Raw genomic sequence first — 15,391 nt, 5'->3', positions numbered from 1 at the left:
TGCACTTTCAACGTTTCTTCCTAAAAGTCCATTCTGCAGACAGAATGGACTAAAATTGCTATGCAATTTTTATTGTTATTTTTTTTAAGTATTTTTTTGTATAGCAGATTTCTTTTCTCTCCAGAGACTGAAAAAAAGAAAAGTAGAATTTGTGATGATGGATGTTACTCCAGAGAACAAACATGAGCGCTCTCTTTGTGTGTGTGTGTGTGTGTGTGTGTGTGGGGGGGGGGGGGTGGGGGGGGGGGGGGGGGGGGGGGGTGGGCAGATGGTTCAGATAATAGCAATGGTGCATCCTTTCTTTTCTGTAAAGCAGTTTGTGACGATGTGGTTTATTACAAAGAGTTCTATAAATTAAACTTGACTTGAGAAAGAGAGAGAGAGAGAGAGAGGGAGAGTTCTGTCCATGGGTTAGAGTTCACCACCCTGAGTCACCCTTTTTCAACCAAAGATAGAAAACAACACTTTTTTTTTTTCCCTCTCTGTCGCTGACTCACACACACCCACACCCACCCACACACACACACACACACACACACACACACACACACACACACTGGGTCGTTCAAAACCAATTGTGCATTTTGCATACTGTCGAGCCAATTTGTAAGACGGCCACGATAAAAAACCCCAAAACAATAATGAGACTGAAAAGAAGCAAAGACGACCCAATAAAAGGAGGGAGGGAGAAGCGAAGGGCAGCAACAGAACGTGACAATCGGGAAATGTAGTGATTAGGAAAACAAATCGAAGCCAGGCGAAAAAAAAAGAAAAAATGCTTAAGTGTGAAATCTGAAAGACAGAAGATCACACCCCCACGTTTAATCTCTTTCCCTCTCCTCCTCCTACTCCTTCTACCACCACAGCAAGGAGATATGATACAAATGAAGAGTTTCGCTTCCCAAATGAAATCATGACAAAACCTATGCTTGCAAAGTGCTTGATATTGCAACAAATCATGGTGCTTTAGTTAACTAACTCCTATAACTAAGTGCGTCATTGACAAAATAACATTTTAACACACTGGACACCCAATATTTAAGAGATAATGCATGATTTTTTTCACTGTTTTGGGCATGAGCTCTTTCTGGCTGGTGATTAAAGCAGCCTCACAATCCCTTTTTATCCTCACTGGTGGAGAATAAGACCCCAAGACACCTGAACTCCTCCCCGTGGGGCGGCCGAACGGGACGGGACACCGTTTTCCGGGAGATGAAACACGGTCTCGGATCCGGAGGTGGCGACCCTCATCCCACACTGCTCCACCGCACATCAGAGATCACAGTCTGATGGAGCCACAAAGGGCGACAGCGTCCACAAACAGCAGAGGTGCCGCCCTCATGTCAGCCGGCTAGACAGTCTCCAGACCTCGCTGTGCCTTGATGTCCTTTCCATGAATATCACAGATAAGAGTGCACTCTTCTTTAAAAAATGACCAATAGTTTAGGCCTATATGGCTATTTATTCCAATTCTGGTGAACTGTGGGGCCTATTCAACTCGAAATTCATCATTTGCATTGTTTGAGCTGCTCTTTGGATGTTTCACGAATGTGCTATTGTCAAAGGAAGGGTCATCAATTTAATTTTGTTCACATCATAGCCCCATTCCACCTGTTACCTCATTTTTATGCCCACTCACAACTTGTAAACCATATATAAAGTTCTGTATAAGCATATTAAGCGTCCAAGTTTTATCAGTTCTTCTAGATGAAACAGCCTTAACTTTGCACTGAAGACACGGAAGTGCAGTGGCCTAAAGGAAAATAAAGGAATAAAGGAAATCTTTAATAGGCTAACCTCTATAATTTACATGGGATTGCTTGAAATAATGGCATACATGAAATAACAGCAATAGCCTAGAGAAATAAATTAAGAAGACAATATCCCAGTTGAATTAGTTGCACAACGTTTACTAGAAACAGCTGATCAGAAGAGCTGTTATTCAAATTTAAAATAAATATCCAGTATTTACATTTTAATTATAGGACTCGCTTAGATCTAGTCCAGGAGCATGAAATGATTGGATTAAGGCGTACTTGCTACAGTAATTGCGCTAAAAAATGCGAGATATCATTTTTCTTTAATTACCGTAATGATGCAAATAGACGTGAATATCAATCTTTGAAACTACTGCTTTAATCCAGTGTGTGCGTGTGTATGTGTGTGTGTGGCCTCTTCTGTTTTGGCACTAGAATCAGGGAGGGGCCCTGGAGCAACTAATAATGTAATAATGGTTGGAGAACATTATAACCTGTCAAAATGTAATAAAATGTCCCGGTAAATGAGTCAAAAAATCCACATAATGTACCACATCATCACATTAACCAGTAATTATTACATTATGAGGAGTGTCTAAGTATTACCATAGCAGTCTGAGGATGTTATTACACTATCTGGCAATTTATCACATTAGCAGATTTTTCTGCATGTTTGACTCATTTAGAGGGACATTTTATTACATTTTGACAAGCATTATGGCATTATATTATCCAACAGTTATTACATTACCAGTTGCTGCAGCAACCTTTCGAACAGACAGACACACTAATGACATTAGAGGCAGACTAGACGGGCAGGAGGACAGAAACAGAGAGAAGACCCTTGGGAGGGGAGCAGGACCAGAACAGCGCAATCTTGTTACACATCAATGCAAATAAATGTGTGCGCACCCACCCACGTGCACCCACCCACCCACACACACACACACACACACACACACACACACACACGGACGCACTAATAAACATTAAATTTCTCGCCTATCCCTCCAAGGCCGAGCCAATTTGCTCAGACACAATAATGTACCATGCAGGCTGCTTGGCTTATATGAGTTTCCTTTAATTGGAAGTGAAGATGCTTCAATTTCCACTGTGTGTGTGTGTGTGTGTGTGTGTGTGTGTGTATGTGAGAGAGAAAGAGAAAGAGAAAATTTCCAGGCAGGCTTGTGATAATTGCAAACTAGAAGTTCTCGATGGCAATTAGTTGTCATGCAGAGAGGCTGTGATTGTTGCTCTAACGACGATAAGGCCGCTCTGACAGGCTGATTACAAGGTTGCAACCTGAGCTTTCTGCAGCAACAATCGACGTTGCCATCAACCCCCGTCCTGGCTGAAACGCAGCACTCCCAAGATGGCGGAATGTGCCGTGCCTCAACTTCACACGCATCGGCCCTAAATCCCTCCGAGGTCAGAGTTAGATGTTCTCACTGATGCTAAATGTCAAGATGGGAATAGAATAGCGCTAAATCCCAGATCGCTGCTCCAGGCCATCGATCCACTCCAGAACGTTTGTCTTTCCACGCTCATCATCGTGGCATTTTGAACAGGCAAAAGTTCAAAATGCAAAACCCCGGCAGAAGTTATTTGACTCAAAACAGATAAATAGCCACAGGCTCTCTCTCTCTCTCTCTCTCTCTCTGTCTCGCTCTCTGTCTCTCTCTCAGCGATCTCCCGGCTCTCAGTTGCCAACAACAAAAACAACACACCCTCCTGTTTGCGCATAACCTCGGGGGCTGGGGAGAAGACATGATTATCGTTGCGTGTTCAAAAACTGTACTGCAAAGCGGCACGCAGGCAGGAATTAATGATGCGGATTACAGTCGGGGGGGGGGAGAGGTGGGGGGGAAGAGTGACAGGAGCGCCGAGGAGCAGCCGCCGGCTCCCAAAAATAGGATTTCTGCACCACGGATGGCCAAGCATCCAGCAACGTCGAGCTGGGGCGGGGAGATAGAGGGAGAGGTGAGAAGGGGTGGAGGGTGGGGCGTGTGGGGAGGGGAGGGGGGGGCAGGGGGCCTCAAATGGACTGATCTTCTGATGCAGCCAGGCAAGAGAGAAACGCTGGGGGCTTAGGCAGAGATTCGGAAAAAAATAAATCCCGGACTCGTAAAATCCGAATCGCGAACTTGACTTTTGGGTCGGTGAATAGGCGTTGTGAAGAGCGGCGGCTATGAGAGGACACGTCACGTCGCGTTACCGCCGACTTTTAGCCGCTGCGGGGGAGCGAGGGGTCTTCCAAGAGACAAAGACAAATGCCATTTGAAGCATTCGGTGTCTTTAGTGTGTGTGTGTGTGTGTGTGTGTGTGTGTGTGTGTTTGCACGGCAATGTGCATGGGGCGAAAGAGACAGAAAATGAGACAGCAAGTATGTACACACTTGCAAAGATGTGCATGAGCGTGCATGTGTGCAAAGAGTGTGTTCGTACAAATGTGTGTGTGTGTGTGTGTGTGTGTGTCAGAGTGAATGGGCCCAGTCAAAAACACTCAGTCCTCCAGGATGCAGGCTGAGACTTTCCCTTGGCCCTGAGTCAGTCCAAACACCTTCCACCAACACCAACACACTGCTCTGGGCTGTCTCAACCTGGCCTCCAGCACACACACACACACACACACACACACACGCACACGCACGCACACACTCCTCTTCACAGCCTATAAGCCTTACTCTGATGGAAGGGTTCCGAGCAATAAGCATGATTTCAGTGTGAGATTTTAATCCGTTTAGGCAGCTCTAAATTCAATAATGAAAGGACTTCATTCCAATTCACTGTATATCTATTTTGAGAGGAAGTTCATGACTCACCATTCAAAAAATTCAATAAAATAAATGATCCCATCCTCAAAAAATTGCAGCATTTCGTTGGCAAAGGTGGTAATACAGCTAATAACTGCATAATTATGACATTTCAGATTAGGTTGTACATCAATCACTTGGTAATAGAGAGTGTCAGGGAGTGTCAGTTGGTTGAATGGGGCTCAAATTCAAACCTCAGTATATTTCTGAAATGTTGTGCTGGTACTTGTTTCACCATCCAGGCTCAAACTAAAGGCTGATTACACTTTCACTACTGCAACAGCCAGACTGTGAAACAACCTTCCTGAAAGTGTCTTAGGTTACCAGAATCCATTGCCATTTTGAAAGATCGATTAAAGAGCCAGTTTTACTGTTACCTTGTGTTTTGCCTGCTTTTATTTTTTGTGATGTGCATTTTCTTTTTTTTTGTCAGTTCAGCTTGTTTCTTCTTCTGTCACCTTTTTTCTTTTAACCTTGTGAAGCACTTTGCAACAAAGTGTTTTGTGTTTAAGGTGCTATAGAAATGTAGTTGAGTTGACATGACTTGGCTTGACGTCGCGTTATGGAACGAAACTCTGTCAAATAAAGGGCAACAAATGTGTTTCTTGCCTGTGTACTCTTAAAGATACGACCTGTAGGATTTTAACATCAATAAATCATTACATTAGTATAGTTACCTTAAACCAACGAGACCGTCGCCGAGAAGACTGTCGGCCTCTACCGGCCTCTACACTGCATTTTACATTGTGCCACCAGGTCAGATTTGGTGGGAAATCTGCTGTATTGCTTTACGGCACAAAACAGGAAGCTGTTTAGCGCTGTTCTTCCAGAGCAAACAGAGCTAAAGCTTTCAGAGTTTGTGGCAATGGCAGATGGTGGAAGGAGTGAAAGGCCGATCATCACATGTATGTGTCTAGTCTGGGACTACTTTTCAATACAGCATGTCAATTACAAAATGTGTTAAATCAATATGTGTTCTTATTGGCATATGTGTTGAAACGTGACACCACATGTCCCTAACCAGACACATGGATGTGTTAAAAATGAACAGTGTTGGGGGTAACATGTTACTCTGTAACACAGAGTACTTAACGAGTAACGAGTTAACGAGTAACTTGATGTGTTTTTCAGTTTTTCATTGTGTGCAATCGGTTATTTTCTCAAACTTGCATTTTGTTACTTTTATCTTCCTTTCAAATGGTTAAATTTTAGTTAGTGCAAATTAAAAAGAAAAATGAAACTGTTGTGCTACATGATATTAAAAGCAGACTATGCACTAAGCTGGTGGCTGGCACACAGTGGAGGCTTGTAGGCTGCGACTAGCTTTAGAACGGACACATCAATAAACTTAAGAACTCGGAAATATTCTAGACTTTGAACTGAATGAGGAATTGAAAGCACTTGCCAATGTGTTGTGAGCATCATCTGCTGTTTATTTTGAGAGACAGACATGATTAATTAAGGCTACCTGTAATCTTACTAGTTCTCTGTGTATCAGCGGTACCCAAATCAATGAAAGCCACCTTGATGTTTTCTTTAGATAACAGCAGATGGTGTAAAGTGGTGTAAAGGCATGTTTTAAAGTGGGTAACTTGAATGTAGTCTAATGAGCTACATGTAATAACGACTAACTTAGTGAAGTACGTAGTTACTATTTAGGGCAAGTAACTAAGTAAAGCAACTAGTTAGTTTCAAAAGTAACTTTCCGCTACACTGAAAATGACATATTGTGTGTAAGACTAAGGCCAAGTGAAAGAGAACAAAGGCAGTCAAAGAAAAGAAAGCAGTAGAGAAGCAGCTTCCTCTAGGAGGAGGCCGGCTGCACTCTGGTGTGTTTTTTTCTGTTTCTTTTGTGTTGGGGACATTGGCTATTTTGTGATGAAAGACAGATGATGAGAGAAAAGAGGGAAATATAGAAAACACCTTCCAGGATAAAATAAGAAGAAAGCAAAGCTGTGGATGAAAGAGCAGCGGTACGCAGCGTCTCCTCCTCCCTCTGAAGGATTGTGGGCGGCAGAGGGAGACAGACAGGTAGACGACACACACACACACACACACACACACACATTCATCCACACACAGATTCATACTCTGTGATGTTGTGTTCGCATTGTGGCCTAAAATGTGGGATGTCAGTCAACTGCAACGGCAAAGTTGCCAAGGTGACTTTCAATTTCATGTGCATTCAAACAATAAAAACTGATCTGTTATTGTAGCATGGTGTCACTGTTCCTTTTCAATATTGCATTTCATTTCAAAATGTCTAACAGGCTATAGTTTGCAGAAATTATTAAGCATGCTTCCCCTGTGGATTTGATCTATTTTTTATCAGCTTTTTTACCTGCTCTGCCTATTGAGTGACACAGGACCATATGCAGAATTTATACTAGTATGTAAATGTAATCTTATAAGTAAACAATCCTTCACCATATCCATGCTATCGCTGGTGGCAGCAAATAATCCTGTTACTGTCAGCTTCAGCAGCAGCAGCATGAAACAAGCTCTCCATCGCACACACAGACGCAGATGCAGACGCACACGCACACACAAACACACACACACACACACACGCACACACAAACACACACACACACACACACACACACACACACACACACACACAGAAATAACATATTGCTGCCTTCCAGTGCTGTCAGAAATATCAGAATTATGAGTTGACCACGAATGAATGACCAAGCAAAATTGGCCAACAGTACTTTAGTTAACTAAAGAACAGTAACTAACTAAAGGATTCTAGCTAACTAAAGAACTACAGCTAACTAAAAGACAATAAATAATGAAAGGACTACAGCTAAATTATGGACACAGCTAACTAAAGACCTATAACTAACTAACTGACCATAGCTAACTAAAGAACAAGAACTAACTAAGGAACTACAGCTAACTATGGCTAACTAAAGGACTAAAGCTAAAGTAATATAGCTAACTAATGAACTACAGCTAACTAAAAGACTACAGCTAATTAAAGAGTTATAATGGACTACAGCTAATTAAAGAGTTAGGCAATAGCTAGCTAAAACTAATGATAATGATGATGATGATTTGATCATGAAACTATTAATGGTACAATCAAATAATAAAAATAAAAATAATGAAATAAAAACAAAAAAAACGAATAATTGTTTGGTATTCTATGTAAATAATTTGTAAGGTGCCTGTGTCATCAGGCACTTTTTTAATAAATTCATAAAAAAAACATAAATTAGATGTCTGACGTGCATTTTCTCCTCTCTTTTTCTGCTGCTGCAGCACATAATCAATCTGAGCTACTTTATGATTTCTAAAATAAAAAAAACTACTTAGCCTGTGTCACAGTGTCTATTTACTCATTATTTCTAACCAAATGCACTGGAATGCAGAACAAGTCATATTTATCACTTCCAATCTGAGAAGTGGGAGCTAACAAGGAGCAACTGAAGGCAGCATTATCTCTCCTTACAGAAGACATCAGTATCTTAATGTGTCCGGGGAGAGAAGTAACCTTATAGAGCAGCACAGCCCACACAGCCCAACTCTCTCTGACATGCCTATTTCAAGCTTTAGTCTTCCCACTATTTTAGGCACAAAAACAAACTGGCCTCTCCATCCATTCAAATGAGTAGTTTGTTCCCAAGCCTCTGTACACTATCTCTCTCTCTCTCTGTCTCTCTCTCTGTCTCTCTCTCTCTCTCTCTCTCTCTCTCTCTCTCTCTCACACACACACACACACACTACAACAAACAGAGTGGGCCCTAGCTAGACTTGAGGACAGAATGTTCATTGATTTTACTAGGTCAGTCATGCTGTGCTGCAGAGCAGAAATATAGGGCAGCGAGCTAAGGAGCATTGGTGAGCATACCTCTCTGAAGTGTCCTCCATCATCTCTCTCTTCTCTCCATCTTTCGCCACACTATCCTCACTACACCTCCCTCTCTCTTTAGCCTTTCATTGCATTGTTGGTACATTGAGCAGTGCGGTTCCAGCCATTCTGTGGTTCTTGTGCCTTGGAAAAGTGTACCGTCACTGGAAGGTTATGAAATTTGCTATGCTACAATATTTCCAAAATGAAACCCTGACAACGTGCAAGTGTGTATACTTGAAGCTTCAATCCAAAAATATTGGTTTTGGCCTTCAGAAACCCACATTGGTCTAACCCTAGTATGAAGCCTTAGTTGTAGTGAAGGCATCAATACCACAGCTTACACTGTGGTAAACCACAGCTCATGTCTATCAGTGGGTGAGACACTGCATCACTGGGGCTGACTTTTGACATTGTTTCTTTGGCAACAGGACTAGAAAGTAAGCTAGTCCAGAAAGAGGAGAAGTAGCCCAGTTGGTGAGTGAGATTTTCAGACAGTAGACCACACAGAAATTCCATAAAACAACATTTAGTTAAGTTGTTATAAGGGCAATGGGAGCCTTGTGATCCACTTCTCTAGCTTTTAGCCACTTTGAATCCCAGGACAGGCTGGGGAAATGTGTGTGGGGGAAGTGAATGAATAAGCTAGTTAGCTCAGCTGCTCAGTGGCCACCAGTAGAAGACTGTGGCTGTACCGGGCAGCTCCCAGTGTGAATGTGTTGAACTGTATGAATGTGAAGCAGGGTGTTGCTGGAAAAAGAGCAAGTCAAACTCAGCTACCAGCTCCAGCCCAGCATCCTCAAAATGCTTTCATTTCACCCTCCGCTTGGTAGCACAGCGTAAGTCTTTGCTTCGCTCACCTCGGACTTTGACCTGGTGGGGCGTGCAGGTCGGGCAGGGCAGCAGGGTGAACTCTTCGGCCTGGTGCATGGAGTAGTCGGTGCTGGCCACCACCACCCGGTCCCCGGCCCCCCAGCCCTCGGCTCGGTCGGCCAGCTCCAGGACGCTGCTGTTGGACAACATGTCGATGGAGATGGAGGCCTGCGGACGAACTACAGGGACAGACAGCGAGAGTTAGAGCCAGCAGAGTGCAGCATTACCGACACACATGATAGTCAGGCACACCCACATACTGTACACACAGGTAAGGGCCCTGGTAGTATCTAGGGAGGTAACAGGGAAGTCCACTACAGCTTCAGCTATCGAGGGCTTTCCTTTGAAATCAATGAAAGCTGCATTGCATTTGTGTTGTGTTGCGTCCAGTGGAAGCATCCAAGCTCACAAATCGCTCAGGTTCAGTTCTCGATGGCTGACAGCCACGTTCATCCTCATACAGTGCATTGCAATAATGAGAAATAAAGCTGATATTGATTGTTTTCTGGTGTATTGGCTCACATAAAAATCTAAATGAATGGCAGACGCTTTTCCCTCTTTCCAAAAAAAAGCGCTCTGTGGAGCAGCTAGAATGACACTGATGCCACGCTGACAGCAGTGCCATGTGTTTAGGGCAATTTGAGGCTACCAGTGTGTATCGTGGCATTCTAGGTTGATCTTGCAGCCGTAACTACGCAGATCCTGTGCTTTCAAATGGGATTGTGGCATGTGGGCATTCTCACATACTCATAGTATTTGCTGGGATTATGATGAAACCTGGTTTTAGCCGCTCGGATCAGCTCGGCTCAGCTCAGTTTCACAACCCAGCACAGGATTAGGAACGGTTTTCACAAGTTCAACCAGCGTCAAAAAGGATAAAATGGGTGAGAATGCCGCATGAACAGATCTCTCCGAGTGCTGAGACACAACTTGAACGTAATGCAGCCTGATGCCTCATGATTAGATCTTAACTGGACTGGTGTGTATTAAAGAAAGGCGGCTGTATAGAATAGAGGGCGCAGCTGCAGTAGCAGTTTGCTGTGGTGTTTTCAGAGTGTCTTGGCACACTGCTTGTGGTTGTTTCCATTCTAAGCCTTGTAGTCACTCAGCGTGGAGCTGTACAAACCACCACAACAGGCAAATGAAAGCAACATGTTCCCATTCTGTTGATGTCAACAGAGAGGACAAATGGATGAGAATAACAATGTGTGGCAGAGAGAAAGCTATGTATATATGTATATAAGAGAAGGATAGAGATAGACAGATCCTCCCCATTGTTGATGAGTAAGAACTGGATGCCTTCAACTGCTACATTCAATCTACTGCCTTTGAAGGAATACGCAAGTTTTTGCTAGATTGTCCCGTTGGCCAATTTACCGATTAAGTGATGAGAACATAGACACCACTGGCTCTGGTGCTCCATGTTAACACTTCAGCATACACTATATGGCCTGTAGATTCATAAATTCTAAAAATCAAATATCATTAGCTGAATATAGATGATGTAGCAAGGTTTTTGGATCTATTTCAGGCGAGCAACTACATATTCATCTGTATTCAGTAGTCCCTGGTAGTTTAAAACAGTATGCTATCTTTATCATCATATTTATTGTAAATTTACCAATCTCCTCCACAAAACTGCCAGACTTAGACATAATATAGCAATTAAGAGTACTTAACATTTAGCTTTAGAGCTGCTACAAGTTCTCATTTTCTCACTTTTAAGATAATGCTAGTGGCCTATACTATCACTCAACAGTTAGTGCTAAAGTGTTAGCATGGAGCCTACTATCACTCAACATAGTGTAGCCTATGCTTAAGTGTATTCCTCAGTGTATTCCTCAAAAACTGAATGGAATGAAGTGACTATACCAGTGATTTATTCATATCCTTTTAAATCCGTATGCGCATATAACGAATAACATAATTGCTCTCTCTCTCTCTGTGTTTGTGTGTTGTGTGAGAGAGAGAGACAAACAGTGATAAACACATGGAGAGAGAAATGTGTTGATGTATTTTATGCCGCATGATGTTCAGGCATGTATAAAGATGGCATTCATGTACAGGATGTTCAATTTTGTGGTTGTGCCCAAAGCCCGATTAAATTACTGAGTATTCTGCATGCATTTGTTTTGCTGCGACTTGATCAGCGAGCGCGCCAGTCCATTCCAAGTCATCAGTTGGCTTCGTGGACCACGGCCAGATGAAGATTTGACTAGTGATGCCTGGAGCCTTAGAAGATGAATGATTGCCAGCTAAGAGTGAAATTACATGCGCGGCTGGCTTGTAGTCAGTTTCCGCAATCGCTGTTCTGATTGATCGTATCTTAACCACATGCTAGTACCACTCAGTCACACACACACATGCATACACACATACACACATGCACACCCTCGGGCACGGGATCACAATAGTTACAGCAGAGAGCATCGTGTGTGTGTGTGTGTGTGTGTGTGTGTGTGTGTGTGTTGAACAGCTTCTCAGTGCAGGGGTGAGGACCTGTTTAGACTCCTCAGTGTGTCCTAATGAGGAATGTCTCTAAGACAGGCACAGTATGTTCTGCCCATTATCTTATCCCGCTCTGCCCACTGCAAAAAATTAGGATCTTAACCAGTCTTGTGGTCTAGCAGTGAATAAAAAAAAGCTGTTTTCCTTAATAAAAAAAATTGCCAATGGGGTGAGATAATGTCTTGTTTCCAATGCAGTTTCACATTTTACTAGAAAAGTGTTAGTACATTGACACAAAGCAGAATAAAGCAGATCACTCTACTAGTATCAAGAAAATGATACTCATGAAATGATTAAATTTGCATTGGAAAAAAAAGTGAAATTATCTCACCGTATTATCAGAGATTTTCACATTTTCACTTCACTTACTAAAAATATGATGACACTCAGTGCTAGACTAAATGACTTGTTACGATTGCTATTTTTTGTAGTGTGACCCAGAATTTTGCTTGCCTGTGAAGTATGTGTGTGTGTGTGTGTGTGTGTGTGTGTGTGTGTGGTGTTGCCATTGTGAAGTGATGGAAATGGGATGCACCCAGTGTCAACCTTGACAAAAGAACACACCTACACCGCCCAACCTCTCTTTATCCCCCCACCACACACACACACACACACACACAGAGACAAGCCCAGACAGAGGTCCCTGCCTGCATGTGCTGGTATCTCAGTGTGATTGGAGCGTTGCATGTGAACTGAGCTGGCAGCATGGCAGTGTTTTCCTGCACTGCAATGTGGGCTCCGTACATTCCAACCATAGCAGCCTGCCCACACACAGCACACACTCTGGCGCACAGCCACACATGCACAGACATAAGCATGTACACACACACACACATACAGTCCAGACTCAAAACTAACCCCTGGTAGATGTGAGGACCAGCAAAATGTCATCACTTTTTCCTCATATTTCTGTCCTTGTGAGGATATTTGGTCCTTGTGGACGAGGGATAGAAGTACAAGCACACACAAACACACACACACACACACACACACAACGTACCTAGTTTGCCACAGAGGAAGCGGACCCTGTAGTTGCGACAGAGGCCGTGCGCCTGGTCCTTGTTGAGGCAGACGAAGCCATAGTCCTTATCGTTCCTGTGGAAGACATCTCCTGTCTGGTTGGCCGGTGCGCCGTCATGGGTCTCCACCTGGACCAGAGAGAAAGTTGGTAATTGTGATGTTTTTTGAACCTGCATACAGTATTCATACCGATACTTGGAAATTTCAGTCTGACCTTTAATGAAGTGAAAGGAAAGGCTAAATTGGCTTTCTCTGCAATTAAAAGGTGATTTCAGGAAAACACCTTAATTGGCTAAAAAATCAGTCACTCAACTCAATTGCCCTGTATGTCAAAATGGGACAAACACACTGCAATTTGTAAGAACATTATGAAAGCAGAAAGAAAAGAACAGAATTAGGCCAGTCTCTCTCTGATTTACATTCAGAAAAGAGCAGTGAAACTATAATCCCTTGAACTCCAGTGACCTCCAATGACACCATCACAACGCTTGGAACAACAAGAGGAAAATCTGGAGCGAAGTTCAGCCTCAGCCATTGAAAAACCTCACAGCGCCTCAGACAATCCCAAACAAATCAAAACCGCACAGACGGAAAGTGACATAACACACTGGAAAAACACAAACTCAAAAGAAACCTGAATGCTATTTGACCCCCCAAAATAGAGATTACACAGCGGCAGATTGAGGAGTGAAAAATGTAAAGCTGAGGAAAACTTTGGCAATGTGCAGACTCCATAGAAACAGGGAGACAGACTTGGCAACCGGGGAGGAAAGGGTTCTTCCTCAAAATTCAGTATGCCATATAGTGCCCAAATAAAATATCTAACAGGTGAATTATCAGGCACATCTACACTGACTGCAAAATATGCAGCTACCTGCCTCATGCTAAGAGACAGTGGAAAAATTAGTGGAGTGGAGGGTAAACCCACCGAAACTCATTTTACCCATCTTTTTGTTTGTGTAATAGTATTTACCAACTTTTTAGTCTAAAATTAGTTTACTTTATTAGTTTATTAAGGATTCCCAATAGCCGATGCACAGGCGACAGGCTAGTCCTCTTGGCGTCCACATAAATAAAAAATCTTTATGTCATAAATCCATAGTGTACATAGTAAATAGTATTACACTGATGCAAGTTATATAGGGTCTTTTAAGAGAAAAAGCAGAAATGAATGCTTTTACGGAAACCTAATTTATTTATGTTCATATTAATGGTTTGCCTTGTGATTGTCATTGACTGGTTTATCCTGTATTTTATTTACCACTACCTCACTGTGAGAGTGTCATGGAGGTAAAGTTTAAGTGAGAGAAGAAGAACAATAGCCAATTGATCTTGTTGCACTATAGCCCAGCAGCCATAAAAAGGCAAGCTGGAGCCTGCAGTGGCTGTTTTTATGGTAATGGTATGGGTGTTGGAGGCAGCGAGGGCAGACCTGGCACCACTGCTTATCTCCATGGAAGGCTAACAGCTGCTGCTTTATGGTGCCAGGCTAGATCCGCATCCACCGGCTGCATCTGTGTCATGTCCCAGCAGCACAATAGTGGCTGGCTGGCGCGGTGCTGCTGACTGACTGACTGACTGACTGACTGACTGACTGACTGACTGACTGGATGGCTAGACGAACTGCCCATAAAAATGGAAATAGAGCAGCCGTCAGTGTGCTGGTTTCTCATTTGGCACACCATGACTCCAGCATTATTGTTGCTCAGTGTGTGTGTGTGTGTGTGTGTGTGTGTGTGCGAATGCTGCAGCCACTATCTGTATCTGTGTTCAACACTAAAGTTGATCTGTACTTGTATTCACATATAAACCAGATGTGGGCAAGTAGTGAACATTTTTAGAAAACATGTATATTATAGACTGATCTACAATGCATATGGATTAACATGCAAGACTCAAAAAAAGAAGAAACAAAAATAAAACATTGAAGCTGCTAATATAGGGATGTAGTGGAGGGTAAATCCACCTTTTTATTTATGGAATACAGTTTGTGACATAAATTCATAATGGTTCTCAGTCCTGGTCCTCAGGACTCAGAGTCCTGCTGGTTTTCATTCTAGCCATCTAATCAGGAATGTAATTAAGTGGGAATGTAATTAAGTGCAATTAACTACCAGGTACTACCTGAGGACCAGGATTGAGAACGACTGGTGTAAATCATAGTAAGTAGTATCAAACTGATGTAAGTTATGTGAGGTATGATTTTTGTTCATATTAGTGGTTGTTTGCCACTCAGAATGTGGAATCAGGCCTGCAGACAGCCTACCATTAGATTTGAAGACATCAGGAAGCCATAGGCCTCTAACAAGAGAGTAGAGCTAACATTGTTTACCGAAAGATGAAACAAAAATATTTCTCAAATATTCCACCATTGCAATTTGCCAGGAAACAGTAGTCACCTCAGGTCATAAACCAATCTAATATTGACACAGAGGAAGCTTGAGGGGCTCTGTGTAAATTGTGTTTGTTGTGTTTAAAGAATATTACCTCGGCATAATCTTAAAGTTTCTGACTCGCTGCAGATAACCTATCAGTGTTTTTTCATTTCAGTTCAAAAGAATG

The 15,391-nt window shown here is 42.7% G+C and overlaps 1 protein-coding gene across 1 annotated transcript in view; it reads right to left on the bottom strand.

The window, feature by feature from the left end:
* Positions 1-15,391, bottom strand: part of cemip (cell migration inducing hyaluronidase 1) — a 128,780-nt gene that overhangs the window by 35,232 nt on the left and 78,157 nt on the right. Inside the window, exons 10-11 of the mRNA XM_071920845.2 lie at positions 12,810-12,957; positions 9,289-9,480 (exon numbers count right to left, since the gene is read on the bottom strand). Of these exons, the coding sequence (XP_071776946.2) occupies positions 9,289-9,480; positions 12,810-12,957 (340 nt within the window). The remainder of the gene's footprint in view (positions 1-9,288; positions 9,481-12,809; positions 12,958-15,391) is intronic.

The sequence above is a fragment of the Centroberyx gerrardi genome, chromosome 1 (assembly GCF_048128805.1).
Source record: "Centroberyx gerrardi isolate f3 chromosome 1, fCenGer3.hap1.cur.20231027, whole genome shotgun sequence".
Lineage (NCBI taxonomy): Eukaryota > Metazoa > Chordata > Actinopteri > Beryciformes > Berycidae > Centroberyx > Centroberyx gerrardi.
Note: the sequence above shows the minus strand (reverse complement) of the source record. Positions and strands in the feature narration are given on the sequence as shown.